The sequence below is a fragment of the Coturnix japonica genome, chromosome 1, assembly GCF_054131305.1.
Source record: "Coturnix japonica strain WE chromosome 1, WE-NBRP24, whole genome shotgun sequence".
NCBI classification, from domain to species: domain Eukaryota; kingdom Metazoa; phylum Chordata; class Aves; order Galliformes; family Phasianidae; genus Coturnix; species Coturnix japonica.
This window is the reverse complement of record NC_140663.1, coordinates 40,649,848-40,666,058: the sequence shown is the minus strand read 5'-3', so window position 1 is coordinate 40,666,058 and position 16,211 is coordinate 40,649,848. Positions and strand designations below refer to the sequence as shown.

At 45.5% G+C, this 16,211-nt stretch overlaps 1 protein-coding gene and 1 long non-coding RNA gene across 10 annotated transcripts in view; one reads left to right on the top strand and one right to left on the bottom strand.

Annotated features, from left to right (window-relative positions):
• The window catches only part of CRADD (CARD and death domain containing adaptor protein), a 72,555-nt gene extending 63,526 nt beyond the window's left edge, over window positions 1-9,029 (bottom strand). For 4 of the 9 annotated variants that reach the window (XR_014943051.1, XM_085538591.1, XM_015858248.3 and 1 more), the window contains exons 1-2: window positions 8,643-9,029; window positions 6,131-6,436 (exon numbers count right to left, since the gene is read on the bottom strand). Coding sequence is in view for 7 of the 9 variants with exons in the window: in XM_085538591.1 (XP_085394717.1) it covers window positions 6,131-6,428 (298 nt within the window). In the remaining 2 variants the exon portion in view is untranslated. Of the gene's footprint in view, window positions 1-3,196; window positions 5,244-6,130; window positions 6,437-8,642 lie in introns of those variants that run through there. The other 5 variants (XR_014943052.1, XM_085538594.1, XM_015858241.3 and 2 more) reach the window with 3 other exon arrangements.
• LOC146762361 (uncharacterized) overlaps window positions 1,562-16,211 on the top strand; it is a 17,029-nt gene continuing 2,379 nt past the window's right edge. The window contains exon 1 of the long non-coding RNA XR_014943064.1: window positions 1,562-1,712. This is a non-coding gene — a long non-coding RNA (uncharacterized LOC146762361). The remainder of the gene's footprint in view (window positions 1,713-16,211) is intronic.

Sequence of the window (16,211 nt, the reverse complement as noted above, 5' to 3'; positions counted from 1 at the left end):
CTCAGAAGGGCCTGCCTCTGTGTTTTCTCGATAATCTCTTTGTAGGCATTGGAAAGCTGTTATCAGGTTCCCCTGAAGTCTTCTCTAACTGCTTATTTTCAATTAGACAATTTTACAACAGATGCTACCACAATGTCTTGTACTGAGCTCCCCATCTGATCCTCATCCATAGCTCTTGACCAGCCCCACTCACTGGAATAGTGCAACTGTGTGAACTTCCCACTGTGTCTCTGCAAATTCAATGACATCACTACACCGTGTAAGAGTAGACTTCCAATTCCTTCCAGTACGTCTGCTGGTAAAGATACTTTTGCCCCACACTATTCAGTTGATAGCATTGATCCCTAGAAATACCCATTTCTTGAAAAGGGTCCTGTGGCCATACAGTCCTGTATGACTGTGCCACTAGGTACATAGAGAAGAGCAAGCACACAGGATGCATCCACTACTGCCCAGGATGGAGAACATTTCTTGGGCTCCATCTCTTCACTCTAGGTCACTGAGCCCTGCAGTCATCCTCAACCTGCTAAATATTACTAGTGCCTACATGAAAGAGTAGCAAAGTCTAATGATTGGCCTTAGCAACCTCCATGATGTCCTGGATCCAGTCCTTGGGAAAGCAGCAAGCCTTGGAAACCATCAGGGCTGAACAGCAGATGGATGTTCCCATTCCTTGTGCTAGGGAGTGTTCAATCCCTGTTAGTCATTGCTTCCTACAAAGCACTGGTACTGGTTATGAGTAGTTGACCAGGTACAGCTGGCCCAAACACTTGTCTTGCCAGAACTCACTCCTCTCTTGTTCCCAGAGCACTAAATAGTTTACTAACTTAAATTATCCTTAGCCTTGCATACCTGAGGATGATACCAAGTACAACTCAATATGGCTGTTAACTTGCATGAAAGGAACTGCATGAGACCTGAGGGGGAACGTTACAGTTCTCATTAGTGATGCCTTTGATTAAGGCTTCTCAAAGTGAAAAATGTAAACAGCAAAAACATAGCCACTTATTAACAGGCAAAAAAAACCCCACAAAACAAAGCAATAAAAATATTCCTTAAACTGCAAAAAATAATTTACGATTATTTTATATATATGTATATTTATTTATAAAAATATATACAGTCATATGCACACTCACACTAAAATACATACACAGAACGCTGTGGAGAACCAGGGAAGTTGATTACTTGTCCATATCACGATGTATGCTGTTTATTGAGTGTGTGTGCAGACCTTTAATGCCAGATCTCACTGCGGTCAGGAGCAAAGCCAAAGCCGTAAATGTAACACCCGATTTTCAGGGGAGATGGGAATATGGAAAAGAGTTTGGGAAATTCTCCTACAAAGACGGATTTGAATCTCTCCAGAGAACTAGAGCACTTTTTCTACAGCCTTCGGGCACTGGGATGTGGCACAAGGGCATTCCTTCATCCAGGTCAACTCAGTGCAGCCAAAACTGCTAAGCCCATCCCTTTCCTCTATGGGAGGAAACTCCCCCTTCTGTCACTGGACTATACAAGAGAGGGGAGGGAAAGAGAAGAAAGAAAAAAAACACCCCCTTCTGTCCACCATTTTAGGGAGAGAAAAGGAATACCTCAGCTGCTCTCCTATCTCACATCCAAATGGAAAAGGCAGAAACCAGCTTGTTTCCTCACTGCATTAGAGGTGAGAGGAAGCAGAATAGGAAGAGGGCAGGAAGCAGCCAACAAAGGTAAGAAGAGATGTTAAACTTCCCCATGTCCTAATGCTGCTGCATTTGAATCAGAACTCTTACAAATCTACAACCCAGCTGTGGAAAAGGACTTTGGTAAAGCTGGGGTGGAGGGAAGGATGGCTTTCTCAGTAAAAGTACTTGTTTTGCTTTGTATTTGCATGCTTCATCCAAAGCGTTACACAACATGGACTTTTATAGAGCTATACAAAAACATGCACTTCGCACATGGCCAGGGAAAAAAACCCAACCCCACTAAAATCTGTTTCAAACATAACATAAAACCTCACCTGAGCCTAATAGGACTCTAGTGCAGCTCGCTCAGCAGGTACCGCAAGAACAACAACAACAAAGAAAACGAAATCATACATCAGAAAATATTCCTGGCTTAGATGTTACAAAGCAGCTTTCCCAAGATGATTCCGTGTAACTCAATGCCCCAAATTCAGTAACGTTTGCCAGGATAGCAACGGCTGCTGCAGAATTCCACTGGCAAACATTGTATCTCACATTTTTCTCTTTCTCAATATGCTGTGATTTCCTGTGGAGTGGAGAAATAATCTATACTACAAAGAGGTGCAGTACTAACACTTCTGGAAGTAAATAATTTTACAGCATCCTACAGTATATATATATAGAAATATAATACTCGGGTAAAGAAATTCCTGAGCAGAGAGAGACTAGAAAAACACTTTGATAAACAAACGCCTTCAAAGCTTATGTTATTTTCCTCAGAGCAAAAAATATTGGGTAAGTGTGTGCTGTTCCTAGAAAGAATGGAATTTTGTTGCCAACAGCTGTAGCTTTTCAGAGGACTTATAATACTATACAGAAGATTTATGCTCCTGACAAAGGCTTAAAGTTATCCAAACTAGGGCAGAAAGAAAACAATCGTCTTTTAAAAGACCTGTGCTATTTTTGTTAACTCTTAGCACAGCAGAAGTTACGACCTTCAAAAACAGACACCCACAACTGGGGCTGATCTTTGTAATGATTCCTAAGTCAATCAGCAACACTGCACTGGGTCAACTATTCTACCTCAGGTTCTTAAACGAGCAAGAAGTACATCTTAATCACCTTGAAATCGATCAAAATCATAAGTATTTATCTGCAAAGCACATGACTTTAAGTTTTCTTCCTGATCCTTTTGGGCTTATAGCTACATTTTTCCTATGTTAAGAAAGGTTTCCCCAAGGTACAGCCATGTGACAGAACAGTACAAGATAGGAGAAAAGTTACCCTAGACAAAAGGCTGTCCTCTGCATAAACAAGCAAAGGGATGCAATCTCAGATCTCTTTGTTGGGCTTATATAGATGTAAGTAGCCCTACTTGCCTGCAGTCAGTCTCCCGATGCCAGCAGAAACTGTTCCTCGAGCTCTGCAGTACTTAGGTCTTCTGTGCCCTCTTGTAACTACAGCAGCTAACAGTATCTGGAACTACTGCTTTAAAGCTAAACTGATACTAAGCAATGAAACTCAGGATGTCACAGCTTTTAGGACTCATTTATTTGCAGGCAGCCAAGCAGCACGCTCTGGGTTCAATCCTGGGCCAATTTACAGTTACAATCTATGCCACTCTGTGAACATTACAAACACACAATACAAATACAACACACAAATTGTGATTGACAAATCCATTGCCTTGAAACAATTTGCCCAAAGCTCACGATGAGTCAGTGGAAGTGTCTTGTTTATGTCTCAGACTCTGGCTTCCATCTCGTAGCTGCTCGGTCTACCAGATCATAACTACAGAGCATCGCCAGAAATGTTTTTATTTCCGTCCTCCTAAAATTCCTGTTTAATTTATTGTTTTTGTTTTGTTTCGTTTTGCTTTTACAAGGGGAAGAAAATGAATTAAAAGCTTCTTAACAATTACAGTTGTGATTTATTTTTTTTTAAACTGGTAACCAATGAACAATTTCTCAGCTGATCCACAGATAGAAAGCCTCATCTCTACAAGCAAAATGCACAACAGTCCAAAGCCCCAGATAGAAATATCACTCTGCATGTGCCAGAGTTGTCACCTGCAGATAAATAGTATGCCTGCATTAACTTTTAAATAACCCTGCATGTGGTTTAGTTTGTAAGAAGTGAAGGGCTACAAAGTAAAGCCTTCCTTCAAGAAACAACTCACCACCAGTCCTCAATCGTGCAAAAGATCTGCAAAAACTGAGGATATTTTGCTTGAGTAAACAGAATTTTAATTGAGCATAAACAAGTGAACAGCAGGCGTGCCATTTCCATAAGTATGCATGATCCCAAGGAATAAAGATTTTAAATCTGAGGCCATGAAACAGATTTCAGTGTTAAAAGTCTTACAGGTTTAAAAAACATACGATGTACGTAGAAAGCTCTTTTCACTAGAAATAGATTCTTTAAGACAAATTGCCAGTGACAAATCATCATATTTATGAACTGTTTCCAGTAAGGTAGAAGTTATCTAGCATGGCACCGAGGAACACATTTAATTTTAAGCATGCTTACAGTTTTATTAGAGGCAATGGCTTTTTCCGTGCTTAAAGCCAAGCATATGCTCAAGTACTGTGCTGAGACAAAAGCTTACAAGTTCGTTGTTCTGAATGCAAAGCGAGGCTTTTTATCCCAAACCACATTTTCTTGCATGTAATCAGCCCTCATGATGTCACCATAGTTTCCAATTCACTTCAGGATGTGCTCATCATTTATTAGGGTCCAGATGGTGCTCTATTTCTTTGGTTACTAAAGAACATGCCCAAATATTAAAGCTTACCCTTTGCTTATGTTCTGGATTGCCACAGTACAAAATGACAATAACCTTTGATCTAATCTGGAAATCTTTTCTTTATACATGAGATTTGGCAATATCAAGTACACTCAGCCCACTCGAAACCAAAGAAGCTGATATGCATAAATACAGTATGTTAGTCACAATGGGAACAAGCAATCCACAAAAGGGTTGAGAGAATAAAAATCAGAAAGCATTTTTCTAGTAAAAAAATATGGGACCTTGCCTGTACTTGATAGCTGCGTGTGTTTCTGAAGAACTTTGAGGATTATTTACTAGCTTAACCAGCAATCAGCAGACACACGCTCTGATTTGTAAGGCAAATAAGGAGCACGAGCATGACAGGATTTGTCACAACAGCACCATCTTTTCCAACAGTTTCAACACCACAAGTCTGCACCGTGCTGAGAACTCACGGTGTTTTCACCCATGGGCAGCACGTGACATTTATTCTCCAAAATGTTCTGAAAATTATTTACTATTTCCGCAGCTGTGGAGCAAGCATAAAGCAGATCTCCACAGAGACCCAGCAGAAAGATAAGCTGTCGTGCCATTTCATTAAAAATGTCCTAAGGTAAGATAATGCCATATTTGTCCAGCAGATCTTGACAAAACGTTCTCCAGCGTGCAGCTAATTCAGGCGCAGGTGCACATGATGTTCAACAGTCCTGAGTCACACATCTTCACAAGCTTAGAGCCTCACGCAAAGCACACTGACACTGGAAAAATCACACATCATAATATGACCAAATCTAAATGGGGGGAGGCTAAGGGAGGGAAGGAAGGAAAGTTAATCCAACTGCTCAGAAAAAGATGTTCCCAAATGAGAACTACTTCACTATTTAACTCTTATTACCTACAACTAACTATTTAACAACTAACACATGTTGCAAGAAACTAGGGCAAGGAAATGTATTTTAAGCAGGCTTCCTGACTACAAAACAGCTTAGTAATTGCGTACACGTATTGGTAGAGAGATCGTTTCAGAACAAACATCAAATCCAGAAAACTTGTTCTAGAAGTATGCTTAAATGTCAGAAAAACAGAGCTTCAACAAGATTACGTAACATCCACTAAATCAGTTAACTCCTCAACTCTTTTTAAAACTAAGCAGCAGCTAATTATTTTGGTGGCAATAATCCCAGATATCTGCACTCCAATAAAGATGATAAACCACCTAATTCTAAATTAGCATACGCTACTAAATTAAAACGACATTAAAATCATAAAGTTACATAAATACAAACTCTGCCAATCCAGAAACAAAATACCATAAAACATACATAAAACACATATTAATCAGGTACGGGTAGTGAGGAGGCCATGATTCAGCTGGGGAAAACTACTTTTTATAGTCCATTCCCTTTGAAGTAATGCAGTCTGGGTCTTCCTCTATATCCCAGCTCTCCAAAGGCAAACTCAGTTGAGCTGCTGTCTCCCCGTACCCAGAAACTCAGCCTTGCTCACACCCCAAGCTTGGCAATGTTTCCTGGCATTGGGCTGGCTTCCAGGAAATTCAGGCTGCACCCTACGTTGCTATCATGCTCTGTATCTACATGATGCATAGCTTGAAATTACTGCTACATTCAACACTTTCAAAACTACAGCTTGAGAACAAGCTTCAAAATATCAACAACAACCACCCTGGCCTTACCTGCAGGATCTTGTACCATCATTTCCTTACGCTTCACCTTCAACTTGTCTTTAACCCATGGGAACTCCTGTAAGGAATCCAGGAATGCATCAAAAGCCTTGGGTCCTCTAGTAGGAAGAATATCAAGGAGCATCATGGTTTTCCTTTGGCTGGTGGTTTGGGATTTTATTTCTTGAACATGACTGTCGGTGAGAATGCCTTCTTGATAGAGATACTGAATAACCAGTCCATCCACCAGCACCTCCGTGCAGAGCTCCAGGCGCAGGGAGCGCAAAAGTTGCTTGTCTCTGGCATCCATTTGGCAACCTAAAACATAAGGAGTGGGGAGATGCAAGATTAAAATTCCAACCATGAATGCCCTCAAGTGATGTTTGATGCCCAACATTCTTTTGACAGAATTCTCAAAATCATCAGCCTGGGAAAACTACTATCTCCACCACTTCATTTCTGCTTGAATCATAAAGTCTTACAAGCTAAAACACAACCATTTCTGGGAAATATTAGACAGGAAAAGAGTTTTTGACATTGTGAAGACCAGTGCTTAGAAGGAATGACAACCGTGCCAAAGTACCTGGCTCACTAACTGGCCAAGGTCCACCTCCAAAGCAGCTGGAGCATTTGCCAGTCCATGAGAGACTCTACCCCAGAAAGTTGCCCAGTGTCACACCTAACCTCTGGTCTCAACATCTGAGACATGAGGGCTGCTGCACTGCTGCCAGCCAGCAAGTGGCTCTGGCAACCCAACACATCCTAATTTCAGCAGGGGTGGAATGTCCTGCATGCACCAGGTCGTTCTCTCCCCCAGCCCATCCTGGACGGCTCTTTTAGGACTCGACTGACCTGGTGATGGGAAATTTTCCTCAAATTTCCATCTTAAATTTATTCACCTTCTATTTATAGGCATTTTTTTTCTGCCAATATCATTCTTTAGCCTAGACAGTTCCTCTCCCTCCTTGGTATTCACCGCTCTAATGTGTTTATAGGAAGCAATCGGGTGCTGCCTGCCAGCTTCCATTTCACTCAACTAATGCTCCAACTAGACAAAAGCTGGAAAAGATGCATTTTATAGCCATTCTGAGAAAGAGGAATCGAGGTCCAGAGAGACCAGGCGACTCATCCAAGATCAAATCAAGTGTAAGTGCCAAAGCTAGGAACTAAATCAAGATGTCTAGTCTAGTCCCTAATGACAAACATATCCCCAGGACCATTAATGGCACTTGCAAAGGAAAATGACTTAGTAATACAATTAAATACTTTCTTGTGATTAAATCGTGAAGCCAAAAAAACTGTAGCAGGTGTTGAATGTGATTACCAGGAGAATTTCTAGTAATTAAATTAGAAGTTGCTGTTATAACAGCTTGACTGTACAGGAATTATATTTCATTTAGCTTGAAGATTCAGAGAGAGACCAAGATTTTTACAAGCTCCGTTCAAGTTTTTCTACTGTCAGAGATGCCTGTTAACTCTCCATTAAAGACATGCCTATGTGGCCTGATTGTTGACATTTAGGGCAGGTAATCAACAGAACAGACAAGCACACAAATGGTGTTCCAGACAGAATACAAAAGCCAAAAGGGGGGGACTGGAAAACCCTGCCTGTGACACCCTCTAACATAGCAGCTTTCTGAAAACACTTCTCCCTGAGTGCTGAATGCAGCACTGGATGGCACCTGCTCAGGTTACCCTGATGCTTGAGGTGCTCACCTTCTGCCCTGGGCCATCTCGGAGCTGAGCAGCAGCTCTGCTGGCACTTGTTCTTTGCAAGGCCTGGTTTGATGGGTTTAGCCTAAACACCAAACCCCATCATGGAGCGTGGTGATGGTGAGAGCCAGGAGGCGAACAGTGGCTGGTGTCAGGATGCTCATTAGGGATGGGTGAAACTCAACATCCTGGTTTCTGGCCACTCGCCACCAAGGTCAGCAGCCCAACAACTGCCAGGATGGTGCTTATTGATATTTAGGGTCTTTTTAAGGCTTAAAGTGCTTCTTTAAGGGTGGTTACCACGTCTGATTCGGGAAGTAGGCATACACACATGGAGGTGTTATCAGGGTTTTGATGCAGACAAGCACAGGGCCAGAGTTTAATGCAACAGGGAAACACCTTCAATTAATTCTAATTAGTCTGTATCTAGAGGTCTGTGGTGAGCTCGAAAGTAAACTTTGCTCATAACACTGCTGCTAAAGGGAAAGGAACGGATGTAAGTCCAGTTTAGCTGCAGGATGGCACAGCACAGCCATCCCAGACACTCTTAAACGTACATCTTTCCACTGCAGACTTCAGGAATCGCACTTCCACATCCCACGGCCCCTGACTCATCCCCACACCTGCAGGCACATGTTGGGGCTTTCCTGACCCGTCCACGAAGGCAGACGAACCTCCCGTTCCCAAAGCTCACCCTCCCCGTTCCCCTCCCGCCGTAGGTCGGCGTTTCCCAGCACCAAACGCCCCGCTCGCCCTCTGGCAGCTCGTCCCCACCCCGCCCCCGGCCCCGTCGTTCCCCGGCCCTACGCACTCGGGTTTCGCAGGCGGCGGAGCGCCGAGCCCAACGTGCAGCGCGGCCCCGTCCTGCCCCGCTCCGTTCCGGGGGCGGCGTCGCTGCAGCCCGTACCGCAGGCCCCGGCCCGCCCCGCTGAAGCCCGGCCCCGGCTCCGCAGCGCGGGGGGCCGCGGCCCGAACGCCCCGCGGCGCCGCCCGGCAGCCGGCTCGGCCGCTCTTCCGCCCCGGAGCCGGAGGAGCGCGGGCCCCGGAGCGGACCGGGAGCGGACGGCGCGGGGCGGGGGAGCCCTCCGCACGCTCCCCGTACTTACGGAGCAGAACGGGGCACTACGCGCGGCGCCCCGGCGGCCGCGGAGCCGGTGCGGGGAGCACCATCTTTGTTGAGGGCTCCGCCGGAAGGACCGGGGGAGCGCCGCCACCGGCCCCGCTGACGGCGAGGGCGGGGGGTGCCGCCATGTCACTTGTGGGCAGCCGGGGCGGCGGGAGCGGGGCGGGGGAAACGCTGCCGGGGGGAAGGAGAGCCGCGGGATGGGGCCGGGAGCGGCGGGGCCGGCTCCGTTCGGACGCTCCGCTCGTTCTCCCCGCTCCCCTCCGAGCGTTCGCCCACGGCAGCCCGACACCCCCCCTCCGCTCTCGGATGGTCCGCGGAACCCGCGCACCGCTGGGAGAGAACGGGGGGGTCGCAATGCTTTGGGTCACTCGGCACACGCGGGTCGGTCTGCGATAGCGGGCGGACAATAAATTTGATGCCAGGGGTTGAAATTGCTTTTACTGGTAAAAAAATCATTTTAGGTGATGCTGCGTTCCGGTATGTGCGTTAAGCCGCGGTAATGCTTTGTATCGGGCACACCTCAGCCTTCTAGGAACAGGGGCAGGACAGCCTGCATGCGGGTGAGCTTAGCTGCAAACCACGCGGGGAGGCACCGCCAGCCGCTGAGTGACGAGGAGCTGGCTGCCTGTATCCGCAGCACGGCTGTCACGGCTCGGTATATATCTTATATGATCTTATATATATGTATATATATATATATAAGATCATCCCTCGTGCACAGCCGTGTGACTGCTGAAAGTTTCCTTCCTTAACTTCCTGTACCTCTGCTTGCCAATGTTTGCTTTGCTTTGTTTTTCAGCGCTGGTCACCATGGAAGGAACTGTATTGTGTTTAGAACCGGAGGGACCGAACCTGGGGACTTTCGGTACCACCCCACTGCCGTCCTGGCGGCTGCTTTCAGTGCAGACAATGAACCCACGTCTTAGCCCAGAGAAGGGACAGGAGCGGCTCGGTTCATTAGATAGCTTGCATTCTTTCTGCCAGTTGAGGCAATTGTGATTATTTATTTTATACTGTCCAAGAATATCTTAGAAAGTTAGCAAAACATATGGATGTGCGCAGAGCGGCTCCGGTTCCCTCTCTAATAAATAGCAGCAGCCTCGTTGCCTTTAGCACAGCCAGCGCCGGTCACGTCGCTGCTTACAGCCTAAACACGCAGAGAAGGAGAGCGGTGGGAGGAAGGAGATAAGCCTGGGAAGAAAGAGGGCAACGGCAGAGGTCCAGGTTTGATTAAAGGGAAAATCTGGTGTTTCCTTTTCTTTCCACTAAGTTTGTAAGCGGTGTCTGAAATTCACCGGTGGGAGCTGAACGCGCTATGAGTTGTTTGGGTCTCATCAGCAGGGACACAAATGTGAGCGGTGACTGCGCTCGGTGCTCACCCTGCTGCCACAGAACAGCACAGGGAGAACAGCCCTCACACTGAGCGGTTCTGCTTGGGTTCTGACTGCGGTTCTTCCAGGTCTGGTCTGACTTCAGTGAAACTGCAGAAGAACAGTTCAGTTCCATCCCAAAAACAAAACAAAAACCACCACATGATCCAGTTTGGGGTGGGCTCAGCTCCCTGCTATCTGCTCAGGTCTGAGTGCTATCCTTGGTCAAACACATAGATCAAAACAGCACCTCCCGATCTGTGTATGTCAGTGCACCACAGTCAGCCCCACACATCAGCATTTAGGACCTCTGACCTAAAAATTCGCTCACCGTGGGGTGGGGAATCACCACCGGTCTTCAGGCCGTGCTGCTGAGGACTGCTGAGATCAGGGCAGCAAGTCCAACTCTATGGGAGCCAAATCCAACCCTATGGGAACCACACTGTGCAGCATCTCCTCTGACGGGGCTGTTCCCTTTTACACGTGTGCTATCGCAGATCAGGTTGCCAGATTTTGAAATGCACTGTACGGGTTTCTAAAAATGCCAAATCTTTTTAGAAACTCAATCAGAAATAAATAAAACCTTTCCAAAGGATCCTCTTTGCTACTTAGAGCTGAGCTCCATCCTAGCGTGGATGTCTTTTCTTTGTTTTCTATGCACTAATTTGTTTCTGTTGATAACGAGAGCCAAACTGTGTTTTTAAAACTCGTGCAAGCAGATTTAATCTATTAGGACTATGCTGTTTTCAATTGTCTGTAGGACGGCATTCCAACTTTAGGGACAAAAGAAAATATGAGCCTCAAGATTTGTTTATTAAAAACACATCTAATTGGTTAAATCTCTCACAAAACCTCCGAAATGAAGATGGAAAAAAGAAACATATATTATAGGGGCTGCCTGTCATTTTTAGGCAGATGAACACAGCGAACTTTTCTGTTAAAATAGGAGCCAGGGTGGCCCAAATGCTGTGGCCTGAGGAGCAGATGAGGGTCCTGCGAGTGATCCCTTCCTTCCTTCCTACCCTCTTCCTCAGCCTCCCCTTGCTGTGCTGTCCTCAGCAAGCCTGGCTCTCATTCACGCCAGCACCTGGTGCTGCTGCAAAGGGAGGCTGGTGCCGGAGAGGCAATGAGGGCAGCGTGCAGCCCCAGCAGTGCTATCCTCCCCAGCTGCAGGGAGATTTGTACCTGGTGGGGTGGGAGGGGGACAGCCTCCATCCTACACGTTGGGTTATTCTGCTGCTTCCTGAAGCCCCCCCTCCAACACACACACACATAAACAATAAGGGCTTGGAGTTAAGTGCACTTCAAAGAGAGCAAAGGGTATAAAACGTAGGTGACACGTCATCGATGTTCGTAGAAGTGTTGTTTTATTTAAAGGCATGGCCAGCGTGTAGGTGAAGCACCGTCTCGAAGCATTAAACCTCTGGGGTTTGCGGTGACCCTGCAGTGTCTGTGCTCGTACATTTGTTTCAGTCATAAAAATAAGTACGTAAATAGCGGAGCTGTGAGGAATTGGTCCTTAGTGCTGTTTACTTCGGTGCTAATGATCTCAGCCAAAACTCAGACGTAGGACGGTCCTGAGGAAAGGAGCAGGCATCGAATGTGAAACTGGCACGTTCACTATGGGGAGAAGGAATCTCTGCAGCAAATCGGAATAAAAGATCTGCAATGCATATTTGCAAAATGTGACTCAATATTTCTCCTACGAGGAATCTGTGGTCCATTTTCCTTAAGTGTGTGAATTAATGCTTTCCTCTGTTTTGTTTTGGAGTCTGAATTTAAAGATGCTTTCGGGAAAGAGCTGAAATACTGAAAGCCTTGAAATATTCCTGACTTCTGAAAGTTTTTGTTTTCTAATGCAAAGCAACCATTTTACTGATGGGAAAGTAAAGCGGTATCACTAATTAGCCTGAAAATTAAATGCTGAGAAATAAGGAAAAAGAATTTCAGATTCCAGTCTAAAACCCTGTCCCAGAACAAACTGCTTTTGTTTGCAAGTTGCAGAGTAGGAACTGCCTGCCTTGCACTCCATACAGAGCACAGGGTTTATTTGGGAAGAGAATAACCACTGATTTTGGTCATCTTCGGTTCCTTTCTCGAGCTTTGAGCTGCACAAACTCACATGCAGTGCATCTCTTTTTAAAGGCTCTTGCTTTCAGGTTAAGCTTTTCAGGAGCTGGTAATGATTCATGGAAAGTTTTTGCAGGTAGCCTAGCCGGATCTGCGCTTATACTTCTTCCATATGTCCTGTTCTCCAATAAAAAGTACCCTTCAATTCACAGTCCTCGGGCTCGATTTTGTTCTCTTGCAAAGTGAAACCTGTGTGGTTCGTGGCTACAAGGCGCTGGCTCAGCAGCCTCGAGTGGGCACTGCATCTGCCAACGGGGGACTCAGAGGAAACTGATGATTTGCAGAAAGCTGCTATCTCCTCACAGTGCTTCTGCGTGCAGCACTCGGCTCACAGAGGAGCTGCGGTGCCCTGGCACTGCAATGGAGGCAGACAAGCAGAACTCTTTCCCTACTTATTTTCTGCTCTCTGCAGAGCAAAGCAGCTGCTCCAGGAGATCACCATTGTTAGAGTAAATGCTAATTGAAAAATAAGCTATTTTTCATCCATGCTGAAAAACTACAAAATATGAAGTCGATCTCCTGCCCTACAGATATAGAAACTGCAGTTTGTAAGGGCTCGCTCACATTTAATATTGCATTTCTGAAAAGAAAATGCGGCAGCAAAAAGTTCCATGAACAACCACAGCTGAGCCACAGCTTCCTCTGCCTTGTGTCAGTGAGCAGCACGGTAGGTAAGAGAAAAGCAGCTGCAGGACGTGTCTTGGAGGTGTCTGGAGAAACCCCTCTGGTTGGGGCATCCCCACTGAGACAGGCTGGGTGTGGGGACAGAGTCTGAGCTGAACGGGTCCTGTTTTGGGAGCGCAGCCTAAAGAGGCACAATTAAATTTTAACAAAGCATTTTGAAAAGTGAGGTTAGAGCTTTGAAATGTCCATCCCACAGATGTTTCTAGTTTATTTCTTGTTATTGAGCCCGATCTAAAGTCTGATAAATAATAACTCCAGGAAAGTAGAAAGAAGAATTTGCACAGGGCTTTAAATCTTTCCCACATTTACCGGTTCTCTGCCTTTACCATTTGTTAGCTGACAGGGCACCAAATTACAGTCCTCGGCTATGAAACATCAATTATGTAACAATTTGTCTGAAAACAAAAGGATTCACTTACATAAACCCAGCCTGCCAAGGAAGGAGAAATTAAGACAGGCACATTTAATTGGGGGATTTTTTCATGTATTTTGTTCTGTACAGCACGCAGCACGGAACTTGTCCCCAGTCCTATCCATTTGAACTCCTTCCTGGTAAATCCCAGCTTAGTTCTTGTACTAGTTTAAGGAGCTTCTGCCCCTGCGGTTATGTGTCATAGAAAATAATGATATCATTTTGATGTTTCAGTTCCTGGATAGTTTTCGCAGCTCCAGCTCTGAGGAAAACAACAACAAAATACAGAAAGAGTAACTGTAAAAAACCCAGACAGGTGCAATCCTTCTTTCAGTGGGATTTAAGCAGAATAAAATCCACAGTTTATCGAGGAGATTAAACACCATAAATGCGGCGCTATGTTTTAACGTTCCCATAGACTTTCTCAGAAGAACTGACTACTTCCAAGCCCTATAGACACCTGATGAATAACCACGCTTAATCCCTTGTCCCCTTGGCAACCCCGGGACCAGGACAGACTGGTTTTGCTGTAAACTGATTTTTTTTTCCCCAGGGTTTGGTTATCTGACAGACTTTTTGTGCAGTTCACAGTTATGTGTGGATATTTGTTCCCCACCCCTCCCTTGGTTTTGACGCTCCCCTGAAGCACCATTCCCATAGCCCTGCAGCTGTGCTGCGGCTCTGATCCTGCTTGGAGTTGTGTGCACACCTCCTGCCACTGCCACCTCTCCCAGCTGCTGTGTCCTTTCTGCTGTCCCTGCCAGAATGAAGCCAGCCCTCCTCAGACACCAGGCGGGTCATTCCCTCCGCAATGAGCAGAGCAGCTCTCACCGGCTCCCCGCATGCTGTGCTGAACTGAGAATGCAGCTGCCCTCCGTCTTGAGGGTGTTTGGCACCGATGACCTTTCCAGCCCCTCTAACAGCGCCGCCGCCTTCTCACTCCTTTGGCTGTTCTTCAGCCCTTTGTGGAAATTAGCCCATTTGAGCAATACCGTGGCAAACCGCCATGGCGTTGTGAAGTGAGCTCAGGTCTGGGTGATCTGAAGGGATGCGTCGGTGGAATGCTGTTTCCAGGCATTCTCAGTCACACTGAAATTTGCACTGAAGAGGCAGTTTCCAGGGGCTGAGCTGAGTGAGCTTATCATCCCCTTCTCTTTTGTGCACAGCCCCAACTAGCTGTGCCTTTTAACTAACTTCCTAGTTATTTTATTTGGAAATTTCACTGTTTTATCTGTATATCTGTATATCCGTAGTTGTTTTTTTCCCCCTTTGACAAAGAAGTTCCTTACCACCCCCGAGAGCCAGTAATACAAGTTTCAGAGCCCCTGGATCCGTTATTTCCTCCAGCAGTCAGTATGACACCCAGATTTATTTCGGTGACAGCAAAGTCGGCAGAGGTTTTGTTTTACTTTATTTCAAACAACCGTCAGATACAACACCCACGTCTCTGCCTGTACCCATCGTGTGCTTTGGGTGAAGAAGAACAAAGCAATACGTCACCCGCCAAAGCACAAATCCATAGGAATTGTACCAGGAACACAAGGAAAAGCTCTTGAATAGAATATGTGAGTAAATAAAGCTTTTCTACGCTCTACAGCACGGCTGTTACCGCTGTTAGGTAACTAACATATACGAATTCATGCAGCTACACAACACTGTCCTTCCTATTGTAATCAGATTCTACTTTCTTAAGTGGGTGAAATTTAGTGAGAGTTTTAGATTTCAGAACCCTGCAGCTTATAGCAAGGAGCAAGTTGCAGATTGTTCTGAGATTAAAAATAAACAACTCCCACCTCATATTCCAGTGCACCGTTCTCCCGCTCACCAATAATTACACATGGTTTATCTAGAACGTGGTTACATAAATTACAATTAGGACGATGCTGATGAGATCAGATGGAAATAAAATTAATTACAGTGCAATGAGTGCAGCTGTTTGGTTATACTCCCACTCCGCCCACCCGTCTTGTACCGAACCATTTTCTGTCTCTGGTGCTAATGCTGGTGGCAGAGGAATGCCCAAACAGCTGAAATGGAACCGTAGCTCACACTCGTGCTGGTGTTAGAGCTTAGCTTTATCCAGGCACAATTCCACTTTCACCATCCATTTCAAAAAGTGAAAATTAGCTTTTCCAATTTACTTGTGCAGCTGTGGGCTTCTCACCTTTCATTTATCAAAGCAAAGGCATTTTCAGATACTAACATTTCCAGGCGCAGGCTGAAAAATCTGGAACCTCAAGGCTGAAAGATGAAAAATGAGAGGAAAAGAAACTTATGATTAAAATCCTGATGATGATTTTTGGTGGACTCAGAGGTGTTCGATCTGTGAGATTGCCCTCACCAAATGCTCCCCAGTTGCAATTCAGGCTGATGTTTATCAGTCAGAAGTCGTTTTGGGGATCTGAAGGGTCAGCAATGAAAATAATACTCAATTTAAGAAGCAATGGGTCTTTCTTTAAAATGTTTGGAAAACACGTTCTTCCCTGATAAATCCAGGGGTCTTCATGCAAGATTTTTTTCACCGCTGTGATATGAATCATGCTATCTTTGTATCTTTTTATTCCAAAACAAGTCCTCCCCCTGCGCTGCATTAGGATGAAGCAGTGATTGCAGCAAGCCAAGCAAAGTTTAGCTGTATGAGTGCAATGCATCAGCCCT